The sequence below is a fragment of the Rhinolophus hipposideros genome, assembly GCF_964194185.1.
Source record: "Rhinolophus hipposideros genome assembly, chromosome: 5".
NCBI classification, from domain to species: domain Eukaryota; kingdom Metazoa; phylum Chordata; class Mammalia; order Chiroptera; family Rhinolophidae; genus Rhinolophus; species Rhinolophus hipposideros.
This window is the reverse complement of record NC_138051.1, coordinates 56,877,781-56,893,096: the sequence shown is the minus strand read 5'-3', so window position 1 is coordinate 56,893,096 and position 15,316 is coordinate 56,877,781. Positions and strand designations below refer to the sequence as shown.

The window sequence follows — 15,316 nt, the reverse complement described above, 5'->3', positions numbered from 1 at the left end:
AGGCCACAGGGAGTGGTATATAATTATATAAAGAGTATGTAATCAGGACAAAAAGCTTGCCTTGATCCCCTGGCCAGCTCAGTGCAGCCCTTTTTGGCCACCTCTTACCTGGACTGGATTTGACTCTTGGATCAGCATCTGACCAGCTCCCAGGGGTTTGGTTCAGAATCAATTAGAAATTTCTCTGGCTGAGCACCCCTTCCCCTGGACCTCTGAGAAAGTGATCACATGCAGGACTGGGGCCTCGTGGCCTTGTGATTACTCTTTGACCCACTTCCAGACTATGCTTACCAGGAAGCAGCTTTCACTGACTGCTTGTCTGGGGGCGGGGGGAGAGGAGGGGAGGTTGCCCCTGCTGAGGGGTCAGTGTTTAGCTATTTGCAGCGCAGATGCCTTTGCTGCCTTTGCTGCTTCAGAAGTGAGTGCGTGCTGCTTTACCCTGACCTCCCAGCTCCCTTCCAATTCATGGAATGGGGGCGCTGGGGAAGGCGAGCTGACAGGGCTCCCTTTCTGTTCTCCACTGAGGGTCTGAATCAATGAACTCCAGCTGATGGCAGCTGGTACCTGACTTTTTTCTTCACTCACCAAACACTTATGGAGTGCCTACTGTATGCTAAGCCATGTGTGCAGGTAGACAGGCCTTTATGAGTATATAAAATATACTACACAGAGTGGCACCAGACTTGGAGGGACTGGTAGTCAGAGGAGGCTTCTTGGAGGAGGTTACATCTAATTTGAGATCTAAATGATAGCTAGTAGGAGGTGGCTTGCTCAAGGTGTGAATGTCAGGAGCAAGGGGCACAAGCAGAAACAGCTTGTGCAAAACCAGTGTGTGAAGGCTGGGAGGGAATGGCAGATACCTCTCTTTCAGACAAAGAAATGCTGTTGAGTTCATGACACCTAATTTCTAAGCATGTTGCTTCCAAAGACAGATGTGCTGCTTGCGAGCTATGTGACTTTGTTCAAGTTGGTTTCCCCTGGACTTCATTTTCCTTACCTATAAATGAAAGAGTTGGTTGTATACCTAAAACTAATACAATGTTGTATGTCAATTACATCTAAGTAGGTAGATAAACAGATCGATAGATACAAAAATATTTTTAAATGAAGGAGTTGGTCTAGATGAGAGTCTAAACCATCTCTAAAGTCCTGTCCATGATTTTCAATGAGGCTGAGAGCACAGTTCCCAGGATGCCTTTGCTTCACCAAACTGCTGATGATTCACTGGGTGTTCCCTTCCCCTGCGGAGACTACACTGGATGGACAAAACATTCATTTCAGAAAATCCCTGAGGTTTCTGTCTCAGCCTGCTGTATACTGCTTGATCAGTCAGTTACTGCAAGTGAACTGTACGAGGATGGACACCAGCTGGCAGGGAGGGAGGAAGGGCACGGGCTGGAAGGCAGAGGGCCAGTCAGGCTGCTTCTGCTTCCAACCATGGAAGTTTTCCAGGCAGAATGCTCTCTAAAGTTTAGAGAGCTCTAGCAGCTAGGGTGCTAGAGGAAGGTGTCACGAGGCTGTCAGGACAAGAACAGAGTCTTGAAAGATTGAGAAAGCGTAGACAAGCCAAGTTGGCATCAGTGCAAGGGCAGTGCAGTTTCGGACCAGGGATTGGCCAGAACCAAGGAGTAGAGGTGAGACCCCACACTCTAAGGCTTTTGGTTAGCAGTAACAGATGGGCCAGCAGACATCAGGAAGGACTGGAAGCAGGAACTGCAAAACCACCAGGATCTAGGCCATCATGATCTCAGGTTTTATTCTCTTATTCTCTTTCACAGTAGTCGGTTTTTGCTCTCTTCCAGTCTCTAACTTAGTCTTGCTCTACATGCTCTGTTTCTCAAATTGTCTCTCTGACTCTGTTTCTCTCTCCTCTCTGGTCAGTCTATTTCTCAGTCTCTTCTCTCTGTAGGAACCTTTAATTTCTCTTTGCAGATCAGCTTTCTCTGCTCCCCTGGGTTTATAAAAGAGGTGGCCATCGTCTCAAGTCAAAGAAGAGCCAAGCCCTAAGCCCAGATTCCTTGGAGAGAGAATCTGATTGGCTCAGTTTGAACCTGGGCTCCACCTCTAGTTCAATCAACTGTGGCCATAGTGGGGTTGGACCATAAAGGGCAATCCTATTGTACAGTCATAGTTACTGGGGATGTGGGGGCAATTCTCAAAGAAAGGGAATCCTGATGAATTGGGGAGAGACACCCCAAAAGATGAATACTCCAGGGGATAGTGAGCAGATAATTGGTGGCTTACTGGGAGTGTAAAGTTTTTCATTTCCAAACATCAGGGAATTTTAAATACATCAAATGAGATCTGAGTTGTACGTGTTCTTTGAAATCTGAAGTCTTGTCTTGCTTCATGACTTAGTACTTGGTCAGTTTTTGTAGTTTCCATGTGTGATCAAAAACAAAGTATATTCTTTAATCATTGGGTGCAGGGCTCTCTATAAGACCATTAACTCAAACTTGTTAGTTGTTCAGTAAATAAGGAGTGTGTTGAAATTGTCCACTAGATGATGCACTGATCAATTTCTCCCTGTGATTCCTCAATTTTGGCTTTCTGTATTTTGAAGCTATTTTAATGGATGCCTATTTTGTATTGAATTTTCATGACTTCTTGTTAGTTGAATCTTTTATAGTTATGTAGTTATGTTATCTGTTTCTGTAATGCTTTCTTGTCTTAAAGCCTATTTTGTCTATTAATATAGCTCCCAACTTTCTTTTGGTTAGTATCTGCTGAATATACTTTTTACTTTTTAACTTTATGTGTCTTTTTAAAATGTGTTTCTTATAAACAGCATTAAAGCTGGATTTTAGTTTATTTTATCCAATCTAACAATCTGTCTTTTACCTAATGAGTCTAGTAAATACATATGGTGATTAGTTATATTTGGACTTGTGTTTACCATATTACTTAGTGGTGGTTGTTTTTTAAATCATTTTTTTTCTCTTATTGTCAGCTTTCAGATTGAGTAATATTTTTTTATTCATTTTTTTTCCCTTATATTAATCTGGAAGTTTTATACTTTTTCTATTCTTTTAGTGCTTCTTTTGAATTTTAATTATACACACCGATTTTAACAAAATCAAAATTAAATTGTATCTTTACTTCCTCAAACAATACTTTAGTTCTTTTCTTGACCCTCAAAATAAACATTTCATTATTATTTTAAATCATATTTTTAAAGATTTATTTACATCTTTATCACTGTGGACCTTGCTTTTAAGGTCATTTTTTTCTTCCTGAAGAATATCTTTTAGAAATTATTTTGGTGAAAGTCTGTTGGTAGAACTATCAGATTTTAAAAATTGGAATATAATCTACATACCATAAAATTCACCATTTTAAAGTGTACAATTTAATGGCTTTTAGTATAGTCACAAAGTTATAAAACCCTCCATGACTTTCTATTTCCACAACATTTTCATCCCAGGAAGAAACCTTATACCCATTAGCAGTCACTCACTATCCCTCCTCCCCCAAACCCCTAGTAGCTACTTTGTCTTTATGGATTAGCCTATTCTGGACATCCCCTATAAATGCAATCATGCCATGTATAATTTTTTTATTTGGCTCTTTTCATTTAACATAATGTTTTCAAAGTTCATCCGTATTGTAGCATGTATTAATATCAATATTCCATTACTTTTTATGGCTGAATAGTATACTGTTGTATGGACATACCACATTTTATCTGTTAATCAGTTCAACATTTGAGTTGTGTCCACTTTTTGTCTATTTTGAATAATGCTGGTATGAACATTCCCGTACACATTTTTGTATGAACATATCTTTTTCAATTCTCTTGCAAGGTCGTGTAGTAACTCTGTTTTGAGGAACTAACAAATTGTTTTCCACAGCAGCTTCCCGTTTTATATTCTCCATGCTGCATGAGGGTGCTAATTTCTCCAAGTCCTTGCCAACACTGGGTGTTTCTGCTTTTTTAAGTTACAGCCATCTAGTGAGTATGAAGTGGTATCTCATTGTGGTTTTGATTTGCATTTACCTAACAGCTAAAAATGTTGAGCATCTTTTCATATGCTAATCGGTCATTTGTATATCTTCTTTGAAGAAATGTCTATATCAAATCCTTTGCCCATTGTCTTAGTGTATTTGGGCTGCTATAACAAAAATACCAAAGACATTTGGTGGCTTATAAATAACAGAAAAGGATTTCTCACTGTTCTGGAGACTGGGAAGTCCAAGATCAAGGTGCTGACAGATTTGGTGTCTGATGAGAGTCTGCTTCCTGGTTCATAAATGCTTGGTGGAAAGGGTAAGGGAGCTCTCTCTGAAGCCTTCTTTATAAGGGCACTAATCCCATTCATGAGGGTTCCAAACTCATGACCTAATCACTTCCCAAAGGTCCCGCCCCCTAATATCATTACATTGGGGATTAGGTTTCAAAATATTAATTTTGGGGGGGCACAACAGTTGATAGCACCCATTTTTAAAATTGGGTTCTTTTTACTATTGAGTTTTAAGAGTTCTTAAAACTCTTAAAGAATTTCTCTCAGAATTATGTATTCTGAACACTAGACCCTTATTAATACTTGATTTGCAAATATCTTATTCCATTCTGTGGGTTGTCTTTTCACTTCTTGATAGTGTCCTTTGAAGCACAAAAATGTTAAATTTTGATAAAGCCAAATTTATTTATTTATATATTTATTTATTTATTTATGGTTGCTTATGCTTTTGGTATGTTATCTAAAAAACTGTTGCCTAATCCAAGGTCATATGTGTAGACTTACAACTATATTTTCTTCTAAGAGTTATAGTTTTAGCACTTACATTTAGATCTTTGATTCATTTTAATTTATGTACATGTATGAGGTTGGACAATTAAGTTCGTGAACTCATCCTAGAAAAAGTGCTACATACCTCATTGCTGAATATCACTACGGTCACCTTAGAAGTGACTACGGTCACCCTTGGGAAGTTATGTACCAATGCCAGCACCTTGTCCACCATTCAAAGCAATTTTGGAACTTTTTCTGGAATGGCCATCAGAGCTATCGTATTACCCTTGATGTCCTGAATGTCATCAAAATGTCTTCCTTTCAATATTTCCTTTATCTTCAGGTAACGAAAGAAGTCATTGGGGGCCAGATCAGGTGAGTAGGGAGGGTGTTCCAATACAGTTATTTGTTTCCTGGCTAAAAACTCCCTCACAGACAGTGCCGTGTGAGCTGGTGCATTTTCGTGATGCAAGAGCCATGAATTGTTGGCGAAAAGTTCAGGTTGTCTAACTTTTTCATATAACCTTTACAGCACTTCCAAATAGTAAACTTGGTTAACTGTCCAGTTGGTACAAATTCATAATGAATAATCCCTCTGATATCAAAAAAGTTTAGCAACATCATTGCAACAAGTTCGCGAATTTAATTGGCAGACCCGTAAGCATTTGTATGCATATACTTGAAGAATTTTCTTACTTTTTGTGAGCACAATAATACAATAAAAAGTGTGTTTCATCCAGGAGGATCTAATAGTGAGCCCTGCAGAGTATAGTGCAATAGTTAAATGCATCGCTCCAGAACCAGACTACTTGGGTTCAAATATTTGTTCTTTTAGTTACTGACAGTACAATCTTGGACAAGTTATATACCTCTGTGTGCTTCTGTTTCCTCAACTACAAACTTGAGAAAATAATATGTACCTCATGCGACTGTTATGAGTATCAGTTGAATATATACATGAATGCAGTATGTATTAGTTACTGGCATATAGTAACCACTGTATAAGTGTTTACTGCTATTACCGTGTACCATTCTACTGGAAATATAAAAGACTGAAATTTTGTGTAGATTTAACAAGATAACACTTCATTTTCGTGGCACTAGGAAATTGGGTTGTTCTACAGAAGTAGTTTTCTAGAAAATTCAAATTTTATTTATTTCAGCTCCAAAACTTTTAAAGTTTTGATCAATTTTGGGTATAAATCTTTCTAATAAAGTATATATTCTCTTTTTAAAAGCAGAAATAACATAATTCAATCTTTTCTTGATGCCTTAGGAACACAATTATGAACAACAATTATTATGTTGGTATACTAAAATGCCAATGAGGGCTGATATAGACGTAAGAAATTTGACCAAGACCAAAGGACTTCAGATTATATATTCTTTTTGTTGAGTTCTTGCATCCATTTTTCTGTTTCCTCCTTTTTTGTCAGGATCTGAGAGAACCCTTTGGCTGTTGTCAGCATGCCTGCTTCTAACACCTCTCTCCTTTCTACTTTACTCACTTGTACGGTGGGGATCCATATGACCAAATCAGTATTTAAAATGAGTAAATAAACTCAGAGTGACATTCTGAAGGCCTAGGTACATGCAAAGTACATGAACTTTGACATGCCAACTTTGCAACATCTATTTGGTGACTCAGAAGCCTTTTCTCTCATTTCCTCATTATTGACTGATTTAGCAATGGTACTACTTTACACACACAGCCCAGTGGGTGTTAGTGTATAAATAAATATTGCTTGCAAGGAATACATGATCACAATTCTAACTGAAGTAACTGTCACTTTTATTATCTAATATTATGGCTAATACAAGTTAATTGCAAATTGAAAAGGACTTACAATTCAAGGGTCCCCATCCTCTCTCTTTCTCTTTTTCAGTTTTTCATTAGAAATCAAGGAAGCTCCTTACAATGGTAAGGTATAATGAGTAGGGCGAGGTCATCAACAAGCTGGCTAAGCAGCACAATTAAAAAGGAATTTTTTACAGACATAAAAGGAAAGCCAGAAATTACACATTGCACAGTAACAAGCATCTTTATTATTTATAAGCTTCTACTGTGTATTATGGGTCAAAGAATCATTTATTCCTCGCATTAACCTTAAGAGATCAAGAACACCCCAATTTATAGTTGAAAAAACAGGCTGACGAAGTTGAGTAACTTGCTGGAAATTACACAGCTGGTAAGTGACTCAGCTGGGATCCACACAGCAACCAGTTCTCCTACCCTGACATCTGTGCCCTTTACAAAATACTAAACAAGCATTTCATAGCACTGTCTTCCAGGTTTGGTATAGCAAAAGTTCCAATGGATTAGCTTTGAGATCATTTCCCCCTTACCGTCCTCCAGCCCCTGGAGTCAAAGAGGAAAGACCTGGAGAGTTAGTGCCATCTGCTGGGCATCTCCCTGAACATCAGGGTGAAGGACTGTCCTCTAACTGAGGACAACCGGGGCCTTGTGCTATCTGAGGTCACCACCAGCTCCCAAGGACAGGCCCAGGAGGATGGTGAATATTGTCCTGTAGACTCGTTGGTCTCCCTACAATACCAAGGCTGGACAGTGACTTCCTGAGGGAGAAAGTGTTGGCAAGTGGCGGAAGCCTAAAAGAGACCTTGAAAAAGAAAGGCAAAGGCTTCTACCCCTACAGTGGAAACACACCTTATTCATTTCTGCAAATACACCTTAGCATCACCTGATTCTAGTAACTAGCAATAAAAAATAGATTCCTGAACCCACTCCAGACTATTTTATCAAAAGGTTTAGGGGAGGGGCCTAGGTATATTTAACAAACACCACAGGTCCTCCGTAAGAGGAGATATGGGGGAGGGGCATCACTGCCTTCATGGAATGGCAGCTGTTTAGTCCCTGATGTGAGATATTTCTGGGTAGGGAGTAGAGATTCTGCAGACCCTTAAAATCTTACAAGCTTTTGGAGGAGGATATAGGGAAGTAATGAAAACAGTAGTGATTAGGGTATGAATCCTTGTTCTGCTCTGACCTTGTACAATTCACTTAAACCCTCTGTTATCTTGACTTTCTCAGATGCAAAACTGGAATGCAGTTAATAACAATACCTCACTTCCTGTGATAATCAGATGAGAGATTAGAGTGCAAGCACCCTGGAAAGTTCTATAGAATACTTTATTGTATTTTTTTGAGTCTCATACTACCTACAGACATAAGCACTTGGATGTTTTTTGTTTGTTTGCTTTTGTCCTTATCTTTTAAAATATAAATGTTGAGTTCCTGATATGTGTCTGGTAGAATCAATGAACCCTGTCTGCTGATCTGAAGGATCAGTGTGCAGCCATGAAAAAGAAATGTCTTCGTTTGAATGATGCCTCAATGAGAGGCTGTCCCAGAATCTCTGTTGGAAATGAGATTTTTATGGTTATCAGAAGGAGTCTTAGGTTAAAAAAGAAAAGATTGAGAAATAGTTTTTAAATCGAGACTTGGACTCTGTCTGTTTCTGACTCATTCATTATTTGACCTTGGTCTAGTCCCTGCTTTTTCATAAGCCTGAAAAACCCAGATTTTTACATTGGATGATTCCCTGATTCTAATCTTTAAAATATTTTTCACTGAGCAACTCATGATGTTCACGATCCTGAGAGGCAGAATCAAGTATAAAAGGACTAGAAGACTTTTATGTAAAATGGGGACATGTACAGCTATGTGCCTTCAGCTATGTCGTGCACAAAAGATAAATAACTCAAGGAGTCAGCTCCTAGAGTGAAATTATTTGAGCTGGAAAATTACATTTGACTTTCTTTTTTAAACACAATTAACCTGTCAGAAAGAGCTGAAAGTAGGTGTGATGTGGAAGTATTTTGTGCCAAAGAGCCAATGTTACCACAGGTATTTGCCATAGTTCTTCTTGATAGAGGATCTATTTTATCACAGGGGAAATCTCAAATGGCTCTGTTTCCAAATCCAGAACTTGAGGCGATGAGCTGATAAGAACCTGACCAGAGGTTATCCATGCAGTGCCAAGTGACAGAGAAGGGTCCAGTGTGCATGTGGAGTCTCATTGCTCTTTGCCCAGACACCAAGCTCTGCTCCATCTCATGGCTACCTGGCCACACCTGTGAATTTCAGGTGAGGGAATATATACTTGTAAATTGGAACATGCTCCTTTGTCAAACAGCCAAAAATGATCCTTTACATTTGAACCCTTTCCAACACAAATGTTATTTTATTTAGACATGACACCCCTGTGTGCTCAAATACCAAATGGGAAGTCTTGGTATATCCCCATGGTACAAGTTCTCCAATTTGAACACCACTATAAGACTTACACCAACAAAGAGTCTAATACAAAGTTAGTGTCACAATCCATGCTTTTTGGGTGCCAATCCTAATAATCTAGGTATATTCTGACCTACAGAACATAGTTTTGGGGTATTGCATTGCAACTACCAAAATCATGTTGCCTGTGTGACGAAACCATCACCAGGCTGATGCCAAAGCCATATGACCCTTGTTCACATTGCTGAGAAAAAGTTAAACTGAGTTGTGTACAGTCCCCTTTGTTTTGTACTTCCTAGGACAAAGTCTACTCTCTGCTAGTCAGGCATCTCTTGGGAACTCCTTCTGGGACACTCGGTCAGTTGGGTTAACCATTGTATAAATTTGTAGAATTTATGTCTATTAACACTCACTTCTTTGTCAATTTTAATTGGCTCTGATTGTATGTCGGATTTTCTGAAGACACCATCCTAGGTTTCTGCTAAGAAACATATTGTTGCAAGGTGAGTACTTAATCAAGTATGTACTGAATTTCTGCGTATTCAGCTCAAATAATAAAATACCTGCCATCAAAGAGCTCATAGTCCAGATGGAATATAGGCTAACACACAAAACATTAGCCCATAAATAAAATGAAATGCTCAATTGTCCTGGGAATAATATAAGGATATATTATACAATATAATTACATTCCTATGTTATCATACCAGTGATGATATATATATTATATATATTATATACATTATATATTTTTTATATATATGTTATATACATATATATATATATATATATATATATATATATATATATATATATATATATACTGTCTTCTATTTCCCCACTAGAATGTAAGCTTCATGAGAGACACATTTTTTTGGTTCAATGTTATTTCCTCAGTGCTCAATAATCGGTACTTAATAAATATTTGTTGACTGAATGAATGAAAAGTCAAGTTCTTAAACAGAAAGCAAAGGCTTCATGGAGTGTCCTCAGATGAGCCTTGACTTCACTAAGCTTTTATTCAGCTTGTTTTATACCAATCTATAGATTTTATAAACTTTTAAAAAAAATTTATTGGGGAAGGGGGACAGGACTTTTATTGGGGAACAGTATGTACTTCCAGGATTTTTTTTCCAAGTTAAGTAGTTCTTTCAATCTTAGTTGTGGAGGATGCTGTTCAGCTTCAAGTTGTTGTCCTTTCAGTCTTAGTTGTGGAGGGCGCAGCTCAGCTCCAGGTCCAGTTGCCATTGCTAGTTACAGGGGATGCAGCCCACCATCCCCTGCGGGAGTCAAACCGGCAACCTTGTCGTTGAGAGGACACACTTCAACCAACTGAGCCATCCGGCAGCTCAGTGGCAGCTCAGCTCAAGGTGCCGTGTTCAATCTTAGTTGCAGGGGGCGCTGCCCACCATCCCTTGCAGGAGTCGAGGAATCCAACCAGCTACCTTGTGGTTGAGAGCCCACTGGCCCATGTAGGAATTGAACCAGCAGCCTTCGGAGTTAGGAGCACGGAGCTCCAACCGCCTGAGCCACCGGGCTGGCCCCCAATCTATAGATTTTAGCAAATAACTTATTTCTATAATAAGAAGGAAATGTGCATAGAATTGAAATAGAAGGTAAGGTGGGATGACTATTGAAATTGGGTGTTGGTCATTGCTAATAATAGAGGTTTGTCCTAGAATCAATGGTTTTCAAATATTGTTTTAAAGCAGAATTCCATTTTCAAACAAAACCCCAATAAACGAAACAGATAAAAGCAGAGCTGTTCTGACTGACTTTGGGTGGCATGGAGGAGACAGGAGAGGTCCACCTTCTTAGTCCCCTCACCCCCACCACAGAGCTATGGCTTCTGAGGAATTCTAGGAACACAATTTAAAAACACTGGATGGAGAGAACTTTAGAATCTCTCCTTTCTCAAAATTCTATTAATGGAGGCAGCTGAGGAAGACCTAGGCTCCTTCTGGTGTCTGCCACTTGAAGCTGAGGAGTACAAGGGTTCAGCTCCCCCAGAGAGAAAAAAACACAACATGCATGGCCCGCGCCAAGGTCAATGCCCCTTCTCATGGCCAGAACCAGGGAACTAGAAGCCACATTTCTCTGATCCAAGATTGAGGAGGGCTAAATAACTTGTGTGAACTAATCTTGACTTTAGCTTGACCTCTTCAACATCCCCCCACCTTCCCGCCAAGCTCAGAACAGGCATCCAAGTTCACCTGGCAATTACTCAGGGCTTTGGAGTTAATCAGAATCTTAATAAAAAATACTCCGCCTGGCGCCAACCCAGATGGGCAAAGAGTCTGATTAATTTCACTATCCTCCGCGTTGTATGGGGTCAATCTGCTTTATCTGTCCAGAGAGGGACCAGCCATGCAGGCAGCCGGCTCAAAGGGTAACGCGAGTTTAATGAAGGAACAACTTACCAGGGTGTGGTCCAGTTTAAGGGATCCTATAGAGGATTGTAAAGCATCCAGGGACTAGCGACAGCTGGAAGAGTTACCACCACTGGCTTGCAACACCGCGAGCTGTCATCCAATAGTTGTTGCTAGAGGAACTAGGTAAAAATACCACTTCCATGTTACAAGTGAAGAAACTAAGGATAAGATAAGGAAGACAGCAGGTGGAATCCCTGGGGGGAGGAACTTATCCGAAGCATCTCGCGGGAGCCCAAGGCCTTTAAAGACTCCACCTGGGCCCAGCCAAGCCACCAGTCTCACTTTCATCCTCCCTCCCACCAATCGAAAATGACCCGAAGGACTTTACTGGAACGGATTGAGACTACAACTCCCGAGCCTCATCTCCCCGTGTCTGGCTCAAACTTTTCAACACTAGGATAAAGCGGCTTCCGGAAGAATTGCGTTCCGGGACTTGTAGTTCCCAGACTTAGGGCCGGCTACAGCCGGAGCGTGCTCATTGGCGCTCAGGTCTCCTCCCCGTTCACTCCCCTTGCGTCGGTGTCCCACGTACGCACACGCAGTGCGTGCCCACACCTCCTCCCTAGGCCTAGGACGCAGGCGCGCGCACGCTCCCGGGGCCGGGTAGGCGGGGGTGTGGAGGGGGGGGAGGCGGAGATGGAGAGGGAGGGAGAGGGGTTAGGTGTCTACTGTATTGGGTAGACGGCATTGGGGCACGAAAAGCGCGAAGGCCTGGCTGCCCGGCGGGCGAACTCTGCACTGGGCCTAGGGTCGGCGGGAGGGTCCGGAGCCAATTCAGCGCGCCCTGCGAGTAGGAGTCGGGCCGCTGAGACTCGGAGGGCAACAGGGGGCAAAGCCCCGACCTAGGCCCCGCGGAGATGTCCGGCTGCGGCGCTTGTAGTTGCGGAGCGGTAGCTGCGCGGCTCATCACTTCCTCGCTCGCCTCCGCGCAGAGAGGTAACGAAGTAGTCCCTCACATGAACTTAGGGTCACAAGTGTATAGACGGTGGGGACCCTGGGGAGAGCTTGAGGCCTACCCCACCACGAGGGGATGTGGGGATGCGCAGCGCTTCGCCTGGCACCCCCCACTTTCCGCGTAGGACGGGGCGCTGCCAACATTGGAAGCAGCTGTTTCTCAAATTTGGAGTAAAACCCTGTGCTCCCCCGCCCGCGCTCTTTTCAGGCCTCCTGACTTTGGGGCCGGAATGTGGCCACTTCGCAGAAACCCTGAAAGAGGCATAAAACGCTCCTTTAGGTATAATAAAAATGTCCCCAGACCCCACTCGGAGCTCCGCCAGGGACTGCCTCCTGCTCCGGCTGCGGCTCCTCTTCCGGAGCGGGGCCGGGTCCCCTTCGGGTCTGTCGGGGACTCAGAGAAGGGCTCGGGTGAGGGGCTGCTACTGTAGGGATCTGCGGGGCCGCGGGGCGCCGAGCCGGTGGTTCCGGACGCAGGCCGCGCAAGGCCAGAAGTGTCACTGTCATTGTGCGGCCGCTTACATTGGGCATAAACAGGGATCGCAGTACTTCCTGGCGCTGGGAAGACCTTCAGGCTCTTAGGGAAGCGGCAGGGAGGTTGGGACAATTCCCGAAGAAATTGTTGTAGTACTTAGGTATATCAGCAGTTGTTGGCCAGTTTTTCCAACTTGACAGTCCAAGATAGTTTAAGGGTGGCGCCTGTTTACCTTTCCTTTCTGTTTATCAGGAGTTGTGAAAGTGGCACTCCAGCCAAGAGTTTCCGGAAAATACATTTTTTTCTCTTCCCCAAATCTGTATCAGACTATGAGGCTAGATAGAGCCTGTTATAATCACAAACTACTAGACAAATTCGTTTCATGTTGGTTCGTCAATTTATGATCCTTGGATAAATAAAAGCCCCATTTCCTAATTTTTAGGTTAATTATAAAAAAAATTGTACTGTTTATTCAATGTATATTTTCCGACAGTTTATTTCACAAAGAGGGATTAAATGAAGTAATGTGGGCAGGAGCATTTTGTTAAAATGATGTATAAATGTAAGGGAGTGAATTTAATCCCAAGACCTTGTTAAACCTGAACAGATAGATGCCCCTATTCTAGGAATTTGAGTTGCAAACACTCGAAAGTGACAGATATTTAAATTCGTTTATTTGACATATATTTGTTGGAGGGCCTACTATATGCCAGGCTCTGTTTTGGTGCTGGAAATAAAGTGGTGAATAAGTTCTCACCTTCAAGTTTAAATCTAGTGGAGTAAACAAAGAATGTTTCTAGGAGTGGATAAAGTATGTGTGTGTCCTCATTGCATAGGAAAGACTTCTTTGACAAAGTTCATGATCTGTTCCAGTCAATTGTCCCTGAAAACTGAATCATAGGAAGTGTGTAGTTATTTTTTTTTTCTTTTCAAAACAACCACTGCTTTAAATTTAAGTATATCATTAGGTAAATCAACACAAATTAATGACTTATTTAGAAATTATTATCTATTTGTTTATCAGTTAATGTAAGTTTGCTGGAGGTTTTCAGAAATAATGAACCATTGCTTTCACTGTAAAAGACCAAATTAAACTTAAAATGAGACATTACCCAAGATCATTACAGAATTTAATATTTTTACATGACAGTGAAACAGTAAAATAGTTTTCACTTTGATTTAAGACTTTCCCAAGGCTTAATTTCACAAAATGTTTACTTTCCATAGTAAAAACTCAAAGTCTACAAAAATATAGAAATGTTTTTTTTAAGGATTTGAAAAATTCTTATTTAGATTCCTGGAAAGAGGAAGAAAGGTGAAAGAAAAATCAGAATTGAAATTTAGTTAGTTTATTCTTATTTTTCTTAATAAACGATAGAGTTAAGAATTTCAACAACATAGTATAAACAAACAAAAGAACTTAACCAAAATCATCGTCTGACAAGAAATTGTAAAGAATTAAGAATAAAAGGGGACATTTCAGAGCTCTTCTGAAGTGCAGTGCTATTCTGTTTCCATTGGTCTATCTGTCACATTAGACTAAAAATTTTATATGGTGGTTTGAAAAATTATTTGGTAAATTGTCATACTAGATACTGGATCTATTGCTTTTGCTGATGGGCTGTATGTATCCAATTTAATGTGTTTTTCCTCATTAGTCTCTGAATATGAAACCTATAGTAAAGTAGAAATTTTAAATACTTTTTCCTGCCCAAATCGCTGGTATTTTTCAATTTTAATGTATATTTTTTAAAATGTACTTTGCCTTTGTAACAGTCAGTTTGCTTTCTGAATATGTGATTCAGAAATGCTTGATTCCATTTAAAAGATTCTGAACGACAATATTCAGTCTGCATTTGTGAGATCATCATTAACTCCTTTGATTTCTGGCTGATTTCTGTCCTTGTCTGTTGAAAAGGTGTCACTTCATGAGAGTATAGTGAAGATGCAATGGTGCTCAAACATGGTGTCCATAATTTTCATAATAGTTACATAATGTTCCTAGATTTTAATTTTAATTCTCTCCCTCTCTCTGCCTCCCTTCCCTCTCCCCCTCCCTCCCTCTTCCCTCCTCCCTCTCTCTATCCCTCTTTGGGTAGGTAAATACAATACAATTTAAATAAGGGAAAGTGAATAAATGATAGAACATCTTTATTGCAAACTATTTCTTATCAACATTTTTCTCTCTTTTTTTTTTTTTTTTGGGCACGTTCATCTTCCGACAAGTAGACTAGCCTCGGTGAAAATTCATCAAACATTTTTAAACTTGAGGAAAGCTATCATAGGAGTGATGTTATTTTTTTTTTTTTATTAAGTAGTCCAAATTCATGAAACAATAAGTTGGCATACAATGAAATTATGAGACTAATAAAAGCAATAAACATCTTCTAATTTGCTGGAATTGTTTGTGAGTTTTTGTTGAATTTTTTTCCAATTTGTGTTAGAGGTTAGAGGCCAAGTGTTTAAG

The 15,316-nt window shown here is 40.4% G+C and overlaps 1 protein-coding gene across 1 annotated transcript in view; it reads left to right on the top strand.

The window, feature by feature from the left end:
- The first annotated feature begins 12,015 nt into the window (after nucleotides 1-12,015).
- Nucleotides 12,016-15,316, top strand: part of CLPX (caseinolytic mitochondrial matrix peptidase chaperone subunit X) — a 37,312-nt gene continuing 34,011 nt past the window's right edge. The window contains exon 1 of the mRNA XM_081049952.1: nucleotides 12,016-12,356. Coding sequence (XP_080906078.1) covers nucleotides 12,278-12,356 — 79 coding nt within the window. The 5' untranslated portion in view covers nucleotides 12,016-12,277. The remainder of the gene's footprint in view (nucleotides 12,357-15,316) is intronic.